The following is a 20,737-nucleotide window of genomic DNA, read 5'->3' as shown; positions in this document are numbered from 1 at the left end:
GTCGAGTCTCTTCCCTTCCGCCGCTGAGATGCTGCTGCTCCAGCAGACCACTCCATAGAAAATGGCTGATGCAACCACCGTGTTGTAGAAGGTCTTTAGGAGTGCCCCCTGCACTCCAAAGGACCTGAGTCTCCTTAGCAGATAAAGTCTGCTCTGGCCCTTTCTGTATAGCGCATTGGTGTTTTCGGTCCAGTCCAATTTATTATTGAGGTAGACACCCAGGTACTTATAAGAATCCACCCTCTCGATGTCCATTCCCTGGATCTTCACCGGTGTCGGGGGGGCCTGGCTGCGCCTGCGGAAATCTACTACCATCTCCCTGGTTTTCCCCGTGTTGATCCGGAGTCGGTTCCGCTGGCTCCAGTCCACAAACTCCTTGATCAGTTCTCTTTACACCCTGTCCTCGTCGCCTGTGATGAGGCCAGCGATGGCAGAGTCGTCAGAGAACCTCTGTAGATAGGAGTCTGCAGAGCTGTGCCTGAAGTCCGCAGTGTACAGGGTGAACAAGAATGGCGCTAGCACTGTTCCCTGCGGAACCCCTGTGCTGCAGACCACCCTGTCCGAGACCAGGTCCTTTGTCCTCACATACTGTGGTCGGTTGGTGAGGTAATCCAGAATCCAGGATGTGAGGTGGTGATCCACTCCTGTGCGCTCCAGCTTGCCCCCCAGTAGTGGTGTTGGATGGTGTTGAATGCACTGGAGAAATCAAAAAACATGATTCTCACAGTGCTATCCAGCTTCTCCAGGTGTGAGAGAGCTCTGTTCCGTAAGTAGACGATGGCGTCCTCCACCCCGATGCGAGTCTGGTAGGCGAACTGCCGCGGATCCATTGATGGTCTCAACAGGGGGCGGAGATGGGGGACGACCAAATGCTCCAGAGTCTTCATCAGGTGTGATGTCAGTGGCACCGGCCTGTAGCTGTTGAGTTCCTTCGGGTGCGGTGTCTTTGGCACTGGTACCATGCAGGATGTTTCCACAACTGTGGAACTCTCCCCAGTTTCAGGCTCAGATTGAAGACATGCTCCACTATTCCGCACAGCTGGTCTGCACAGAACTTGAGCTGATGCCGTCCGGACCAGCCGCCTTCCTTGCATTGATCTTCCTGAGCTCATTTCTCACCTGATCTGTGGAGAAAGACAGATTGGAGCACAGGGGCTGGGTGCTCAAGGGTGTGAGAGGAGTATCCATTCCTAATTTACGAAGTGATTGATGGATTTTTGTTATCATTTAACCCCCGACGGAAAAGAGTTTCAGATTTCTATCGCAGGCTGCAAAGACGATAATCATCAGCATTTAATAGCCTAGCTCAAATTTTCAGTCTCCTTTACAGAACTCTCACACTAGAGGAAATGATTTTCTCATCAGATTCTTTTCATCTACAAATTGCTTCAAAAGTTAATTTGTATGGAGTAACACAATGTCTCTTGGAGGTCGTATGGCCTGCCTGGTCTGTCTTGGTGGTAGCTATGCCCTTTGTGTGCCTCCTTCTACCCATCTTTGTCTAACCACTTAACAGTTATTTCCATTCCCCTTTTCTCATGGCAATTGTAAATGCATATCGAGCTTTCCCATTATTTTCCTACCTCTCTTGAGTTCCCACATGTACAAACATGAGAAATCAAGCTTCTTTGAATTCTCATGTTTATGGCCCCTAGCTTCGATCCTGCTGTTAGTGGAGATATCATCATGTCTATACTTCGTGAGGCCAGTTGCATGGACCATTCAGCTAAACTCTTCATTTTGCCAAACTATTCACGTGTGTGTAGATTTAGTCTTGTTTGAGGAAGGATGTAAGCAGTTCCCAAAAGGTTTACTGAACTGTTACCAGGAATAGGCACATTGTCTTATGAGGAAAAGTTGAACAGATCGTTGTATCTGTTGGAGTTTAGACAGGTGAGAACGGGCTTGATTGAACATAAATAATACTAAATTGTTGAGAAAGAATGGATGAGGAGAGGGCATTTCTCTTGTGGAAGAATCTCGAACTGGAGGTCTTATTTAAAAAATATGAGGTGGCCTGTTTGAGGCAAGGCATTTTTTTCTGAGGTTGTTGGCTCTTTAAAACTCTCTTCCTCAGTGGAGTCTTTGAGTTTTTTTAAGGCAGGGGAAGGTATGCATTTGATAAGCAAGGTGAAAGGTTACTGTGGTAGGCAGGAATATGGAGTAGGAAGGAACTGCAGATGCTGGTTTACACTGCAGTTAGATACAAAGTGCTAGAGTAACTCAGCGGGTCAGGCAGCATCTCTGGAGAAAAGGAATAGGTGACGTTTCAGGTCGAGACCAGAATATGGAGTTGAGGTTTCTATAAGATTAGCTAACGCCTTATTGAATGACAGAGCAGGTTTAGGAAATTGAGTGGCCTACTCTTGCTCCCAGTTTGTACCTCCATGAGAAAAAGTGCAAATCAAGCCCATGTTCGCTGTGGTACTAACACACCTTGGAGGAACCTGCAGACATGCATTACAACACTTGGCTGATAGTCTTTTTTTTTTTCAATAATCCCATCTATTTCACGCTGAATGCTACTTCAAATCGTTATCGGAAGGCATTTCTGTGAATTATTTTGAGGGAGCATCATATCTTACTCTCTTATTCCCTGAGAATTGGAATAATTTGTTCTGCCAGGTTATACAAATTCCAAAATGTCTCAGAAGGGACTCCAAATATTCACTGGCTCTTGGTATTAAATTTGTAAAATCCTCATGGATATCCTTTTAGCAAATTAAACATTTTCAAGAATGATCAACTAATGTTGATCGCTGAAATCATTTGGGAGTCTCAACATGTGGATGAAGACAGCTGTTAACCACATTAGCTAAGTCCAGACCTTTTTTTGGAACTTCAGAATTGTAGTATTCCGTGATGATAAGTCTGGAATATGCATGTTATGAATCTGCTCCCATCATGTGCACATTTGCAAACCTGCATTGGCCCCTGGTCCATCCTTGGATTGTAATTTCTTATCATTGTTCAAATACCATCATCCCTTCCTAGTCTTGACTTTCCTTATATCACAAACTCCAACCTTGCCGTCCTTCAAGAACTCTGCAGTTGTTCCATTCAGGGCTCTTTCGCTATTTCCTCTTTCCTTTATTTCCTCCAGTGGAAATCATGCCTTCACCTATCAGGGGCAGAAATTTAATCAAGTTCATGGGTGTCTTTGTGACATTAAGAGGCTTAATGTCAGTTTTTTAAAAAACTAATTACCCTCCAATGATGGTAATAATTAAAGGTACTACTTAAAAGTCTGAAGAAGGGTCTCGACCCGAAATGTCACCCATTCCCTCTCTCCTAGATGCTGACTGACCTGCTGAGTTACTCCAGCATTTTGTGATACTTAAATGTTCAGTGTTTCAGTATAGGGAAACTGGCATCTGGTGATTAGTTATAACTGCAAGTAAGAATTTCATTGATCTATCAGGGAGTAACAATCAAACACTCTTGACTCTTGAACTGGGTGGTAACTTGTGTTTTGTTTATTGACTAGGTGGTGAATTCACACGTCGAGCAGAGGTGATCTTCAACCCTGGGAATGAGCAGTTGACTATCAACCAACAGTTTAGTGGGATCGATGAGCATCACCACCTCACAATTACTACCGCACTAGAAGGACGGGTGCCTGAAATTCCTCAAGAATCGACCGTGCACATAGAGCCATATACTGAGCTGTACCACTACTCGAGCTCCGGTACGCAAATACGGGAATTATTCAACATTACTGCTTTAGATAAGTTTATCAAACAACATTGATAAACAACTATCATGTCAAGAGGAACTGTCACTCAGTTGATAGAAGGGATAGAAAATTATACATTTTAAGTAAATATTCTTCAATTCAGTGTTTACTAAGGCGCTACTTATAAATATCACCATATCTTTTCATGTGCTTTCTGACTTGTGTATTTCCACTTTTTAAAACATAACCCCGTTGTCGGGTTTAAAGTAATTTAGCCTAGTTTTTGAGGTGGAGATAAAGGTGCTTGATGAGGATTGGGAAGTGGATGTTGTCTACATAAATTTTAATAAATCATTTGGTAAAGTTGCTCATGGTAGGCTAATCTAGAAGATTAAGTCACATTAGAGGGTAGTGGTAGAGGGGGTGTTTTTTTGACCAGCAATGTTCTGCTAGGATCAATGCTGCAACCTCTGTGTTTGGGATGCAAATGATTTGGATGCAGGTGGTCAGTTAGCAAGTTTGCAGATGACACAAAGAATGGTAGAGTTGAGGGCTGGTAGGAAGGTTGTCAAAGAATGCATCAGCATATGGATCAGTTGGAACACTGGGTGGTGAAATGGCAGGTGAAGTTTAATCTACACAAGTGTGGTTTGGCCACATTGGAGTGTGGTATGCAGTTCTAGTTGCCAAACTGTGGGATGGATTTGAAGGCTTTGGACAGGCGCAGCAGAGTTTTACCAGCATGTGGTCAAGATTAGAGGGTATTATTTATAAGGAAAAGTTGGACAAACTTAGATTGATTTTTCCGCAGCATCGGAGGCTGAGGAACGACCTGATAGATGCAAAATTATGAGATGCATTGACAGGTTAGATAGTCAGAATCTATATTCCAGGATGGAAATGTCTGATACCAGAAGAGTTAAGATTTAAGGTGAGAGGGGCAAAGTTTAAAGGAGATGTGTGGGGCAAGGTTTTTACACAGGGTTATCGCTGCCTTGAGCGTGCTGCCAGGGGCGATGGAAGCAAACACGATAGCAGTGTTTAGGCAGGCACATGAAGAGGTAGAGAATGGAGGGATATGGACCACATACAGACAGATGGTCTGGTCTGCACAGATATGGTAGGTTGAGGGGCCTGCTCCTAAACTGTACTGCCCTGTGTTATATTTAATTTGTGTAATTCATCCAGGGTTCGGACAATTTATTTAATGCATCTGAAATGTTGGTTGAACCACCAAAGAAGTGGTGGTATCTGACTTTAAGACCCAATGTGACCACCTTCTGCAGGCCAGTTGGCGGGGCTGGCTGTGACTCAGTAAGATCACTGACGTAGCTCCAATTAACCTCTTTCTGTTGCATGTCGAGTTGCCAATCCTTCTGGATTGTCCGAGAGTCTCCAGGTTTGTAAGATGCACTTTCGGCAAGCAAAATCCAGGAGATGACTTTGGTATTGCGAGATGAAAACTTGTGTGTAATAGTTCATACTTAAACATTAATTGTAAGTTGCTGAGGGATAAATTGGTTAAATTCCATCAAATAGCTAGCAAGGCTTGGCAGCCTGTATGATCCTGTGCTGTGAGGATTAACACGCATCGATTTCTTTTTGACGTGATGCCCCGAAGTGCCAGTGCTGGTTTTTATCTTTAATTAATGGTTTTTACCCTGTTTTTTGCCTCAAATGGTCCTTTTGCAAGTTCTGTATATCCACAGATGCTCCTTGAAACACTTCCTGCCATCTCAGAAAGCCGAGCCTTTCATTTAATACATCTGCCTCATTTTGTCCTCTATTTCAATAGACAATAGGTGCAGGAGTAGGCCATTCGGTCTTTCGAGCTAGCACCGCCATTCACCGTGATCATGGCTGATCATGCACAATCAGTACCCCGTTCCTGTCTTCTCCCCATATCCCCTGACTCCGCTATCATTAAGAGCTCTAACTCTCTCTTGAAAGCATCCAGAGAATTGGCTCCAATGCCTTCTGAGGCAGATTTCAACCCCCTCTCCTCTCCCCATCATCAACATCAGAGGAAATTGTTCGGCCTTATCAGATTTCTTTGATCATCTTTAAGCATGGTCTCTTTGTGACTGTGCTGCTGTATATTCTATGCTAATGAGACCTACCCTTGCTACAGGCCACAACCACGATGATTCTTTACAGAAAGAGGAGTGAATTCCTTGGTAGTTCCTGGTCCAAAAAACATAGAACCTTTGGTAGATTTCTGGCATTTCATGACCCAGCTGTTTATAAAAAAAATAGACTGACTCTCCCCCACCTCCCCCCCCCCCCCCCCCCCCCCCCCCTTCCCAATCTTTGCACATCCCCAATCCTTTCCACTCGTCACTTTAATTTCATGTACATTGTATTTTATGACTGTTGGCAGACCAATTTTCCTCCTGGGATAAATAAAGTTCTATCATATCGTACGAGCCTTGGTTGGGTGGTTAGCACACTCTCCCCACCTTTGTCAGACATTTACGAGTTGAAGATCCACCTCTGGGAGACCTGCCTAATATCCAGGCCTAACACTCTCAGCGTAGCATTGAGGGAATGCTGCTCTGTTGGGATGGGATGGGATTAAATAGAGATCTTGTTTGCTTTCTTAGGCGAATGTAAAGATTCGGTTGAACTATTAAGTCAAGTCAAGTTTATCGTCATACGCACAAGTGCGGTCAGGTGCAGGTACATCGTAGGCTTTGCATCAGCATCACAGGCACATCAACTCAGGCAAATACATTAAATTGTACATGAATCATACATAAATTACACAGAAGATAGTAAAATGTAAAATACTGTGCTAAAGGCAAGTCATTTAGTGCAAAATTACACATTTAGAAAACAAATCCATGGTGGCGCCAGAGATGGACTGCAGTGTTCTGTTGTCGATTGGGGTAGGATTGGGTTTGTGCAGGTTGGTTTCAAGGACTTAGTTGGAAGAAAATAGCTGTTTCTGAACCTGGTGGAGTGTGACTTTAGGCTTTTGTACCATTGCCCAATGGTAGCAGCGAGAAGAGTGCAATGCCAGGACAGTGGCGACCCGTAATAATAGATGCTGCTTCTGAGGCGTCGCCCAATGTAGATGCTTTCAATGTTGGGGAGGACTGTGCCCATGATGGACCAGGCTGAGTCCACCTCTCTCTGCAGCCCTTTGCGTTCCTGTGCATTGGAATTACCATCCCAGGCCATGATGCAACTAGTCAGGATACGTTCTACAGTTCATATGCAGAGGTTTGTTGGTGAGTTTGGTGGCATGCCAAATCTCTTTAAACTTATGAGAAGTTTAGCAGTTTTTTTTCTGTTGTCTTACCCATAACTAATTTGCTATTGAGGGCGTGCAGCGTAGGTTTACTAGGTTAATTCCCGGAATGGCGGGACTGTCATATGTTGAAAGACTGGAGCGACTAGGCTTGTATACACTGAAATTTAGAAGGATGAGAGGGGATCTTATCGAAACGTATAAGATTATTAAGGGGTTGGACACATTAGAGGCAGGAAACATGTTCCCAATGTTGGGGGAGTCCAGAACCAGGGGCCACAGTTTAAGAATAAGGGTTAGGCCATTTAGAACAGAGATGAGGAAAAACTTTTTCAGTCAGAGAGTTGTGAATCTGTGGAATTCTCTGCCTCAGAAGGCAGTGGAGGCCAATTCTCTGAATACATTCAAGAGAGAGCTAGATAGAGCTCTTAAGGATAGTGGAGTCAGAGGGTATGGGGAGAAAGCAGGAACGGGGTACTGATTGAGAATGATCAGCCATGATCACATTGAATGGTGGTGCTGGCTCGAAGGGCCGAATGGCCTCCTCCTGCACCTATTGTCTATTGAATTACTTGCAGCTTTATCTCAGGGCTGTTTGTCGCACCTTGCTCTCCAGAGAATAGCATTTCTGGCAATATCTACTATGACAGCAGTTTTGTTTTTAAAGAAAGCAAAGCACTTTGTTAACATCCTGATGTGTTGTTATTTTTGTTAAGGGTTTATAACTTAAAGATGTTGCCCTTCAACGTGTTTCTTTTTTTTTTTCTCCCTTCAGTAATCATGTCCTCTTCCAACATCCAGTACACGGTACAATTTCCCGACCAGTCCTCGCAGAGCTTTTCCTTCCAGCTGAAGCAGACCATCACTTTCCAGGGCTGTATCCACGACGGTGCTCAACCAGTTCCTGCCACTCAGCAACTCACTGTGGATCGCACTTTTGTCCTCTATGATAAAAATGAGCAGGTATTCCGATACGCAATGACCAACAAGATTGGACCCGTCCAAGGTACCTATCTGCTTTCATTCACAAAAGTAATTTTAGACAGAAACTGCATCAAAGGTCCCTGATGACCAGTGGCTCTTAACTATGCATTGAGATTGTGCGGCAATATTACATTTGAAGAGGCAAATCAGGGGAGATTGTTCTATGACAATAACAGTGTAATTGATGTAATATTAATAAGTGATCTGTGATGTCTTGCAATCTTGATTATCATCTCTAGCAGAAAAGTTAAGAATCCTGTGTCGTTGCTCATTTTAGAACCATTTAGTACATTTTAGAACTTTGTATATTTTATGCTCATCCTACCGCATAAGAATGCAGAATCCCCAGTTCCGACACCGGGCATTCGACCCTGATGGTCCTGATTCCTTCACTTCCAAAGTGAATGCTTTGTTTGACTCCTGCTCCTCAGCCATCAGTTACAGTCTTTGGCATATCTTCCAAGATAGGAGTGTGTAACAGATGAACCATTAATGGTATTGCTTCCAATCCCATTGTGTCCATTCTCCAACAGAGTGACTGGGTGGCTTTTGGGAGCTGGAACACACCCTCTCTCCACTCACTTAACCCTCCTTGCCACCCAACTCTAACTCCAACTAATGCTTAGATTCCTAATGATGACTTCTGATCACATTCCTGTGAAGACCCATTGTCCGCACAGTGGTGCAGCTGGTAGAGCTGCTGCCTCAGGCGCCAGAGACCCGGTTTCAATTCTGACCTCGGCTGGTCTCTGTGTGGAGTTTGCACATTCTTCCTGTGTCCACATGGGTGTCCTCTGGGTGCTTCAGTTTGCATCCCGAAGACACCGGGTTTTGTAGGTTGATGTCCTTGGTCTGTAGAGAGTGGAAAAATATAGTTGACATCCATTGGTCCGTGACTATTGCAGCACTTTTAGATTTTAGTTTGGATTTTTGGCATCTGCCACATTTTATTTTTGTGCTTCTTTTGTTCCCAGTTACAAGTTGCCCTATGCAACAACGTGGAAACTATCAAATCATCTTCAATTTCTGTTCTCTTGTCTGAGTTTCCATTTATATACTCTCTCTTTGGGGAGAACTACCTCTTTCAGCTTATCTTTTGCTGGCCCATCTGAAGTGTTTTGCTCTTCACATTGCAGAAACGTATTCGAGGTGAAAAAGTGCAGTAAGATTTTGAAGGAATGTTTGGCACAGACGTTGTGGGCCGAAGGGCCAGGTCCTGTGCTGTACCTTTCTATGCTCTATGAATGAGAGTTAAGAAGAAAGGTCTCTACCTGAAACGTCATCCATTCCTTCTCTCCAGAGATGCTGCCTGTCCCGCTGAGTTACTCGAGGATCTTGTGTCTATCTATTAGTATTCCAATGTATGTTTGGTAAAATTACAGTCCATGTGGAATAGTGAGGCTATCTAATTTTTTATAAAGGTTGATTGTTCAGTCAGGATGTTTGTTGTAGATATTTAGACATAAATATCCCATGTTTAAAGATTAGTTGTTTATCTGCAAGCAACCTTTCCTTGACCCCAAATAATTTGGCAATTGACTCTGGAACTCATGAGCAATTTACATTCCCTGTTATGTAGGGAATTATAACATAACTCCCTATGTTATATGAATGGCTTCCATTCTCTGAGGACTTGCATTGTACTTGTTCACGATCTAGTTGTAATAGTGCTGGATGTTGCAGTGTGATTCACCATTTGTCTTTCTCCTGCTTTTGCCCATCTGTGTCAGTTCCCAGTATAAATTAATTTCAGGCACAAAGTTGGAGCTGGATTCTGTATCCAGAGGGTGTAAGGATTTCCAGAGCTACTGTATGGCAGACGTTTCTTCATGTTAGAACATAAGCCTTGTGTTTTTGGTTATTGCTGGTTTTTAGTCAGTTTAAGGTATCCATTTTATTAACTTCACTGCTCTTTATTGGCTCTGAGCACCACAGCTGGAGTTATCGTGCGGACAGAGGAGAAAGAACTCTCTCCAGCTACCTGTGTTACCCTGGCTAACAATGAAAGACTTGCATTTTCATAGCATTAAAATTGTTAAGGGTATTCCAAGAAGCATTGAAGCATTTTTAATGTAATCTGTATTCTGTTGAGGGTAAATACAGTAACCAGATTATACAACAACCAGGGCAAAAAGTTTAGATTTGACTGCTTTTGGAGAGACACAACCCGGAATGTCACCTCGCCATGTCCTTCAGAGATGCTGCCTGGTCCACTGAGTTCCTATGTCTTTTGTTCAAGATTCCAGCATCTGCAGGTATTATTCTTAACATAAAGGTGGAAAAGGGTCGAAGTCTGATAACATAACAACCTGTCCCTAAATACCACCAAGACCAAGGAGCTGATCATCAACTTCCGTAGGTCACATAACGGGGAATACGCCCCGATCTTTATCAACGGGGACAATGTGGAGAGAGTGTCCAGCTTCAAGTTTCTGGGCACTCACATTTCGGCGCTGGTCAAGAAGGCACAGCAACGACTTTCTACCTAAGAACACTGAAGAAGTCTGGTCTACCCCAACAGCTGCTGACGACATTCTACCGCTGCACCATAGAGAGCATCCTAACACATGGCATCCCTGTGTGGTACCTCTGCTGCACGGAGGCAGAGAGGAAAGCTCTTCAGCGGATGGTCCATAGAGCTCAGAGGACCATCGGAACACAGCTACCAGCCTTGGAGGGCATCTACAACACATGATGCCTCAGAAAAGCCACTAGCATCCGCAAAGACTCTTCACACCCCTGCAATAGTCTGTTCGAACTTCTACCATCGGGCAGACGATACAAGGCCTTCTACGCCCGCACCTCCAGACTCAGGAACAGCTTCATCCCCAGGGCCATAGCTGCTATGAACCGGTCCTGCTGAGCCGGATGGTCACATCGCACAGTGATCCGGCACAGATCTACTTGCACTTTATTCTGTTTTAAAACTGTTACAATTTGTTTCATTGGGTTGTTTAAATGAATACTGACTAGCTAATTAAATTATTGCATCGTATGGGAGGCACATTCCCAATCTCGTTGTACCCCTGTACAATGACAATAAAGATATATTGTATTGTATTGTATTGTATGGGTCCTGACCCGAAACATCACCCATCCTTTTTCTCCAGAAATGCTGCCTGACCTGCTGAGTTACTCCAGCACTTTGTGGCTATTGTTGGTATAAACCAACATCTGCAGTTATTTGTTTCTTCGTTCTCTGAGTTCTGCATGATGAGCCACTTCATTTGTCTGAGTTTCCTGGGCGTCTATATAAAAGGACGTTCATATGTGTGACTTATTGAGATTCCTTAGTTAACGAGCATGTTTAATGTATTCCTCTTGTGGATTTCATTTTTATTGTCTCTTCTGGAACAAAGAACAAGGTGAAACTATTTCAAGTGCTCTGTTTTACCAGAGCATTCTCCCATATGGCATCCAGCCAGAGCTTCAATTATTTAAGGCCAGAAGACAAACCAAGTAATGAATATTCAATGTATTAAAATTCCTTCCTGCAGAGTGTTGAACTCTGTTGGGACAGTTCCCTCTCAACATTTGTTTAGAGATACAGCGTGGAAACAGGCCCTTTGGCCCACCAAGCGATCCACGCACAATTAGGCTATCCCACGCACACTAGGGACAATTTACAATTATACCAAGCCAATTAACCTACAAACCTGTACATCTTTGGAGTGTGGGTGGAAACCAGAGATCCTGGAGAAAACCCATGCAGGGAGAACGTACAAACACCATACAGATGGAACCCGGGTCTCTGGCGCTGTAAGGCGGCAACTCTACCGCTGCGCCACCTTGCCGCCAATTTGTATTTGAGTGGTTTTGAGTAAGGCAGACAATGAAGAGACACTTTGACTCCTGGTGCATTGATGGGAAGCAGTCAAGGTGAGCATCAAAACGGTTATTATCCTCAAAGGTGTGCAGAAGGCAAGACCAAGTCAGGGGGAATTGCATCAACTTCTGAAAAGAATGCAGAATCTGCTCCTGCTGCTGCAGTTATTGGAAGAGACGAAGAGTTAGCAACGCTCATTCTTTGCCTTGGAGTCCTCCAAGATTATCTTCTAATTCAGTGTCCACTTCAAGGATGTGCTTGCATTACTTCTTCCACAAGGTTCATGTGGCACTCTGTTAGCCTTAAGGAAGAGAAATGCTCGGAAACATCCTTGCAGCCGGATATATTGAAGAACCTTCTCTGCTCATCTATTTGAGAGAAAGGTCACAGTCTTTCATAATTTTCTGTCTATCCTGGAGGATTTAGGCAACATTAGATCAGTCACTCGTCCAAAAGGAGCTACAGTTCCATCTGTTCTCTTGATTATTGAAATTCCAGGAAACAACAAATTACTGGCTGAACTCAGGATGAGTGTTGCCAAAAATTGGAAAATTCTGCATTCATACCATTGGGTTGCACGTTACCCAAGCTGAATTTGAGGTGCTGTTCATTCAATTTGCATGTGCCCATACTTTGGCAATGGAGGGGACCCAAGACAGAAAGGTCAAGGGGATTTTAAATGGTTAGCAAACAGGAGATCTTGCAGGCCTAGGCAGACCGAGTGCAATTGTTCAGCAAAATAGTCACCTCAACTCTGCTTGGTCCTGCCAATGAAAAGGAGGTGACATCAGGAGCACTGTTTGCAGTAGATGAGGTTTGAGAAGTCAAGTCAAGTCAAGTCAATTTTATTTGTATAGCACATTTAAAAACAACCCACGTTGACCAAAGTGCTGTACATTTGATTAGGTTCCAATAGAAAAAAAATGAAAACACGCAGTAGCACACAAACAGTTCACAGCGCCTCCTCAATGAGCCTCAAACGCTAGGGAGTAGAAATATGTTTTGAGCCTGGACTTAAAGGAGTCGATGGAGGGGGCAGTTCTGATGGGGAGAGGGATGCTGTTCCACAGTCTAGGAGCTGCAACCGCAAAAGCGCGGTCACCCCTGAGTTTAAGCCTAGATCGCGGGATAGTGAATAGCCCCAAGTCGGCCGATCTGAGGGACCTGGAGTTAGAGAGGGGGGTTAGAAGATTTTTGATGTAGGGGGGGGGAGTGTCCATTTAGGGCTTTATACGTGAATAGGAGGAGCTTGAAGTTGATTCTGTACCGTATAGGGAGCCAGTGGAGAGAGGCCAGAATCGGGGTGATGTGGTCCCTTTTACGGGTACCCGTCAGGAGTTTCGCTGCGGCGTTTTGGACCAGTTGCAGGCGGGACAGGGAAGATTGGCTGATCCCAGTGTATAGGGAGTTGCAGTAGTCTAGGCGGGAGGAAATGAAAGCGTGAATGATTTTTTCTGTGTCGTCGAATTGGAGGAAAGGTTTGATTTTAGCTATGGTTCGAAGTTGGAAGAAGCTTGCTTTTACCACAGCGTTGACTTGCTTATCAAATTTTAATGCAGAGTCAAATATCATGCCGAGGTTTTTGACATGCGGTTTGACTAGGCAGGATAGGCTTCCAAGACTGCCTGTTATCAATTTGATGGAGTCGGGGGGGCCGAATAGGATAACCTCAGACTTGCTCTCATTTAATTGGAGGAAGTTCTGTGCCATCCAACATTTTATGTCCTCAAGGCAGTGTGAGAGGCTGTTTAAATTTGACTGGTTGTTGGGTTTCAGGGGGAGGTAAAGCTGAGTGTCATCGGCATAGCAGTGGAAAGAAATGCCGTGCCTTTGAATGATTTGGCCAAGGGGGAGCATGTATAGAGAGAAGAGAATGGGGCCTAGGATGGAGCCTTGTGGAACTCCGCAGGAGAGGCTAGCTGGAGCAGAGGAATAACTGCCTATGTTGATGGCGAAACTCCTATCTTTGAGGTACGAAGCGAACCAACTCAGGGCAGTGCCATCAATGCCAACTGCGTACCGGAGACGGTCAATAAGGATGGTGTGGTCCACTGTATCGAACGCTGCGCTGAGGTCGAGAAGGAGCAGGATTGCACAGTCGCCGGTGTCGATGGCGAGAAGCAGGTCGTTGTGTACCTTCAACAAGGCAGACTCTGTGCTGTGGTGGCTCTGAAACCTGACTGGAAACTTTCCAGGATGGTGTTTTGGTGCAGGTAGGGCACTAATTGGTTTAGGATTGCCTTTTCAAGGACTTTTGACAGGAATGGCAGTTTGGAAATGGGTCTGTAGTTGCTAGGCAAGGTGGGGTCTAGGTTAGGTTTTTTCAGTACCACCGCGTGCTTGAAACTGGTTGGAACAGTGCCAGTGGCCAGAGAACTGTTGATAATAGAGAGGATGCTGGGACCGGCTATTGCAATGACATCCTTCAGAAGGGCAGTGGGGGCTGGATCAAGGGGGCAGGTTGCAGGTTTCATAGTGGAGACAAGCTTTGCAAGGGAGGATAGAGTGACGGGTTGGAAGCAGTCCAATTTAGATGAACAGACTAGTGAGACAGCTAGGTCACGGGTGGGAGGGGAAATGTTCATTCTAATATTCTCAACTTTGTTGGTGAAAAATTTAGCGAATTCTTCGCACTTAGCAGGGGACCCAACTAAGCTGGTACTGGGGGCGGGACATATGACAGAGGTAATTGTTCTAAATAGGACCTTGGAGTTATGAGAGTTTTTGGAAATAAGGTCGGAGAAGTATTGTGCTCTAGCAGACTTTACTGCTTCCTGGTATTTGAGAAGATTGTTTCTCAGAATTTCGAAGGAAATTTGAAGCTTGTCATATTTCCACCTCCTTTCTGATTTTCTGCACTCCCTTCTTAGGGCTTTGGTGGAGTCATTGAGCCACGGCCGACCTTTGGGCTTAGGCTTTTTCATTTTAAGGGGAGCGATAGAATCCAGGATGGAAGAGCAAGTGATATTAAATAAAGAGGCGAGATCCTCAGTGCTGAGATGGGGGGGAGAGGCCTCAATAGTGCAGATGTTGGGGGCAGCTGTGAGAGCCTCGGAGAATTTACTGGCAGTCAATGAATTTATGTCGCGGGAGTAGCGAACAGGGAGATGAGATTTTGCGGGAGATAAAGGCAGAGATGTGTCAAAAATGATAGCGCTGTGGTCCAATAGACAGGCTTCAGTAGTTTCAATGTTGTTGATTGGGAATCCGGACGATAACACTAGGTCGAGTGTATGGCCTAACTTGTGAGTGGGTCCCGTGGTGTGAAGAGTCAGATTGAAGGACTCAACCAGGTGCATAAATTCACTCACAAGAGGCTTAGTGGGACAGCAAACATGAATATTAAAGTCACCAAGAATCATGATCCGGTCAAATTTGGGCAAAATGCTAGAAATCAGATCAGCAAATTGGGTGATGAAGTCCTTATGCATTTTTGGTGGGCGATACACAAGAACAATTAAGAGGGGATAGGCTAGGCCTACTTTAATTAGTTGCACCTCGAAACTGGAGAAATGATCAGCGTTCAGGAGGCGGCAGTTGAAATGTTTCTTAAACACAGTGGCTAAGCCCCCACCGCGTCCGGAGAGTCTAGGCGAGGTGAAGAAGTGACAGTTATCAGGACAGAGTTCCACGAGTGGAGCAAGCTCACCAGGGTTAAGCCAGGATTCTGTGAGCAGTAAGAAGTCCAATCCACGGGTGATGAAGAAGTCGTTGAGGATGAAGGTCTTGTTCTGTAGGGATCTTGCGTTGATCAGGGCCACTTTAGCAGGGACAGCAGGGACAGGTGCATAAGAACCTCTATCTCCCCTGGAAGGGCTGCTCAGATCCCTGGATGGATGCAAGGGACCAGCAATTGCAAATCCTTGTGTCTCCAGATCTGTCTTACCTAGCTGGAAAGTGTCTGATGCCTAGCACTGTAGAGAAATACCAAGAGAAGAACATAATATTGCATGCATACCCGATTGATGTGCTGTTTTGACCCTTTTGCCAAATACATCAGGAAGGAAGTGGGCATGAGAAGAGCATTAATGCCAGACGGTTGGGGTGGGGGGGGGGGGGGGGAAGAAGGGATTCAGATCAAAGCCACTGTGGACATAGACAATATCATCGCCATGTGCTTGGATCTATAGTCAGTCTGCAGATTGATCAGCGACAAGTTTGACCGTTCCTGCAGTTGACTTTTGGGGCCAGAGTCAACTGCAGGAAAGGCGTGGCTATGTCCTTTGGCATCTGGCCGAATGTGTTTTTCACCGTCCGGTCCGACTACCTGAACATGCTGGTTATCTGATCGTGTACGTTGGGTCATGATGTACACATCCCCAAGGTCACCTTTGTGGCTGCATCAAGCCGTATGTAGATGTGGAATATTCAGACGCTAAGTGTCTCTATGTGTTCCCCCATGTTGCAAAGGATGGGCCTGACCTTGTTGGTGAGTAATGTTCTATTCAGTTGGACCGTGCCACATTACCTGTTGTTTAGGGAAAAATCCTTGCATTAACAAGCTCCTTTGACCACAAATCCACCAGGCAGTGGAACATCCTGCAGGACTCTGTGGGACATACACGATGGATCCAGTTGGATGGTTTCCCGAGCAGACTGTCAAAGTAATTTGTCAGAATTCACAAACAGCCAACCTCGCTTGGCTGACAGTGAGAGGAACTCTCCCCGTCAGATCCTTCCTGCACAGCTGGAGTCTTGTTCCCACTGCACACTGTCTACGAGGTGGCTGTGGTGCGCATGAGAATGATGTCCTTCTTCCTGTGGACTGTGTCTTTGCCAAGAAGGTCTAGAAATGGAGGCAGCACTCTTTGTCAAGGTTTGCTTTGTAGCGCAGGACCCTACAACCTGTTCCGAGGGATACATACTAAGACATACATCATTTGCTCTTAGAAGATTATCAGCTGAGTGAAGGACACACTTTGCTTTGCCTTAAAATAGTTGGTCTTCCATATAAGTAGATAACATCAAGTGCATCCTGCTGACTGACACATTCTGGGGTGTGGGATTACGTGCAAGGGACATCCTAAAGCTCAGTGCATCAACTGTGAAGGCTCTGTGAGGAAGAACCACAGTTCTATCGTCACTGGACACTGAGGGCAGGACCCTGTGTGAATCCTCTTAAACACATCACAGGGTGTATTGTTGACAGATGCTATCAGAATGTTTGAATTGAGAGTGGAACGATGAAAGACAAGCAGCAATTATATTCGCAGTATACATTAAGAATAAAGTATATGATTTTAAATAAAAATTGTTAGACTTCCTATTGATGGTGAAAAGATGGCAATGTGGTCCTTGCAGCAATATGAAGGGGATGAGCTCTACCAGCTCCAACTCTGTGGATACCATTTTCACCTCCAGCCACAAATCATGGGCTGAAGCTTCACTCCAGAGAGTAAAATACAATAGTAGCTCAACTCATTGACATGAATCCCATTATATTCTCCCCACATTCCCATCTTAAACTGGGATAATTTGAGCTGTGAAGAGGCAGCTTTACAAACTTCCACTGCTGATTTCCAGAACATTTTTGCCTTGCCAGTTCTGGGAACTTGCTGTGTACAAGTTGGTTATTACATTTCCTTTATTACAATGCTTCAAAAGTAAATAATTGGTTGCAAAATGCATCAAGATATCCTGAGTTAGTGAAAACCATTGTGTAAACATTTCTTTATACAGTAATGTAACAAAATTACGTTGCTATTTTTTAAATTGCTTTCTTACTTTGCTGTTAAATCAATTCATGCAAATTGCTGCCTGTTGTACTTGCTGCTGTGCTGGCTGCTCTACAAAGTTGATACACTTTACATGCTGTGAGCAGCCTATACCAATTACAATGCATGTTTTGTTTCAAGCATGTAAATCTTGCAAGAAGCAGTTGTTAGACTTGAGTCATTAAGGGGCCCAGAGTGGGTGTCCTGGAAAGTTGCCTTCAGGGTAGAAGGTATTTATGGTCATTCAGGAAAAGGAAGTCTTTTTTAAGTCAGTGCAAAACTTTTAGATCAATTGGATTAGAATTTTGATTGGTCTCAACCACTATTTTACCAACAAACTATGTGGTTCACACAACATGTAGTAAATCAGCCCAGTAATTTGTAGAAAAGTTATAGACACCTCTACAAATGCTGGTTCATTCACATCTGTGAAACATTTGGCTGCATTTCAACCATTAAGCAGCTGAGGTTAGGGCTTTGTGCAAGCAACTAGTGAAGGAAATGCTCAGAAAGGAAATGCAGATGCTGGTTTATACCGAAGATAGACACAAAATGCTGGAGTAACAGCGGATCAGACAGCACCTCTGGAGAAAAAGGATGGGTGACCATGGGGCTCTTCTTCAGACTGAAAGTAGAAGTGAGGGAACTGGAGGAAGGAAGTGGTTAATTAGTCTTGCACTTGCACCCTGCAGCTGTCTGTCCCAGCCCAGCCTTAAACTCGAGCCCAAAGTTGAACTTTCAGAGCATAGAATGAATTGCAACATCTTGTTAAGACCCACATTGCTGCTCACCTCTCAAAACCTGAGACATGCCATAGAGCATGTAAAATGGACTCACAAGGAGCTGCACATACTGGAATCTTGAGCAAAACACCCAAGCGCTGAAGTAACTCAGTGGGTCAGGCAGTATCTGCGGATAGGCGACGTTTCTGATCAGGTTTAGTTTAGAGATACAGCGTGGAAACAGGCCCTTCAGCCCACAGAGTCTGTGCCAACCAACGATTACTTGTACACTCGTTCTATGTTATCCTACTTTCCCATGCTGCACGCTAGGGGCAATTTACAGAGGCCAATTAACCTACAGACCAGCACGTCTTTGGGATATGGTTGGAAACCGAAGCACCCGAAACCCTACACGGTGAGAATTTACAAACTCCGCACAGAGAGCACCCATAGTCAGGTTTGAAACCAGGTCACTGGTGCTGTGAGGCAGCAACTCTACTGCTGCACTACTGTGCCATCTAGGCCTGAAGAAGGGTCACAACCCAAAACCTCTCCTGTCCATTCCCTCCACAGATGCTGCCTGATCCACTGATTTCTTCCAACACTTTGTTTTGTTTTTATAAAGCAGGTAATTAGAATTAGGATTGGCAACTTCAACGATAACCATAAGAGTACTTGTGCAGGCAAATTATGGCAAACTATTCTACTTCAACAATTTCAATGACCAATTTTGATCACCATACCCTTGGAAGGACACCTGGAGTGGCAATGCAAGAGATTACCAGAACAATGTTATTTGTATTGAACGTCTAGAGAATCTGGGATCATTTTCCTTGTAGCCAAGAAGGGCATTTAATAAAAGGTTTTCAGTTGTGTAAATGGAGAGAAGCAGTTTCTCCGACAGTGGAGTCATTAATTGAAAGGTACAGATTTTTGATGATTGGTAAAAGAATCAAGGGTGCGATAAGAATTTTTTATCGTTCACATGTAATCTGGAATGCATTGCTGAAAAGGGGGGGTAGTGGCTGATGAAAGAGTAATTTTCCATTTATGTTCCATATGAAAAAGGGGAAATGGGCAATCGCAGGGCTATGAGGATAGTCAAGGGTTGCCAATGTGATTAAATAGCTTTGCAAATCTTCATGATAGCTCCAATGGCCTTTATGATCCTGGGTGCTGACTTTCCTACAGGACAGAAGTTTTGAGTTAGCTGAAAGTTGTTATGGATAAATTAATCAACACAAAACACGAGAAATAATTATCCTGAAAGCTGCAGTGATAGAGACACACCAAGGATCTGAGTGGTGTCAAATCAGCAGTGATTCTGTTGAAACAGCAAGAGTTTTCATCCCTTTATTTGATTCGTCCTTCAAAATTTGATCTTCATCTGCTAAATGTTAGAAACTAACACGTTATTTCCCAATGTCACCAATTGTTTAATGGAGGCTAATGCACCGTGCCTGAAATCCCGTGTCCTTCTAGTTATTTTGCCCTGTATCCCAGCTTGATTTAGTTGCAGCATTCCCATCTCTTAAGTTACAAACATGTAGGATCAATCAAGGAGCAAGACTTGATATTAAAATCTAGGCTGATGCAATATAGACAATAGGTGCAGGAGTAGGCCATTTGTCCCTTTGAGCCAGCATCACCATTCAATGTGATCATGGCTGATCATTCTCAATCAGTACCCCGTCCCTGCCTTCTCCCCATACCTCCTGACTCTGCTATCCTTAAGAGCTCTATCTAGCTCTCTCTTGAATGCATTCAGAGAATTGGCCTCCACTGCCTTCTGAGGCAGAGAATTCCACAGATTTACAACTCTGACTGAAAAAGTTTTTCCTCATCTCAGTTCTAAATGGCCTACCCCTTATTCTTAAACTGTGGCCCCTTGTTCTGGACTCCCCCAACATTGGGAACATGTTTCCTGCCTCTAACATGTCCAACCCCTTAATAATCTTATATGTTTCGATAAGATCCCCTCTCATCCTTCTAAATTCCAGTGTATAGACGGAGAGTGTTTGTTGTCAAAGATACTGAAACCACAGGCCATCTGGTTCGATGTCTGTCGTTGGTAAAATAGTTATGGAAACCATTAAAGAAGATAAAGTGCAGGAAGAACTCAGCAGGTCAGACGGCATCTGGGAAGGGAATGGATGTGACGATTCGGGTCGAGACCTTCATGTTTTATCTGAAAGGGAAAAGATTATAGCCTGTACAGTTTGGTGAAGAGGCAGTATTGTTAATCTAACTTATTCTGAGTGCATAACAAAGAATCCATTCACGTGTAATCTGGAATGCATTGCCTAAAAGAGGGGGTAGCTGATTAAAGAGTAATTTTCCAGATAGAGTTAAGGCCATAGATATCCAGAGGTCCCGAAGAAAGGCTGGAAATGAAAGTGAAATAAAAGGCAAGAATTGTTGGAAATGTTTGGTACATGTGTGGAATTGGTTGTTAAACTCAGAGGTAATATTGATGTGTTTGGAGAACAGCAAAAGACTTCTGGCTCAAGTGCTGTAGCGGGTTCGGCATCATCTGTGAAGGGAATGGATAGGCGACGGTTC

The 20,737-nt window shown here is 44.3% G+C and overlaps 1 protein-coding gene across 1 annotated transcript in view; it reads left to right on the top strand.

The window, feature by feature from the left end:
• The window catches only part of nid1a (nidogen 1a), a 96,138-nt gene that overhangs the window by 32,382 nt on the left and 43,019 nt on the right, over window positions 1-20,737 (top strand). The window contains exons 7-8 of the mRNA XM_078399125.1: window positions 3,488-3,688; window positions 7,705-7,935. Of these exons, the coding sequence (XP_078255251.1) occupies window positions 3,488-3,688; window positions 7,705-7,935 (432 nt within the window). The remainder of the gene's footprint in view (window positions 1-3,487; window positions 3,689-7,704; window positions 7,936-20,737) is intronic.

This window comes from Rhinoraja longicauda, chromosome 5 (genome assembly GCF_053455715.1).
Source record: "Rhinoraja longicauda isolate Sanriku21f chromosome 5, sRhiLon1.1, whole genome shotgun sequence".
Lineage (NCBI taxonomy): Eukaryota > Metazoa > Chordata > Chondrichthyes > Rajiformes > Arhynchobatidae > Rhinoraja > Rhinoraja longicauda.
This window is presented reverse-complemented; position numbering and strand designations above follow the sequence as displayed.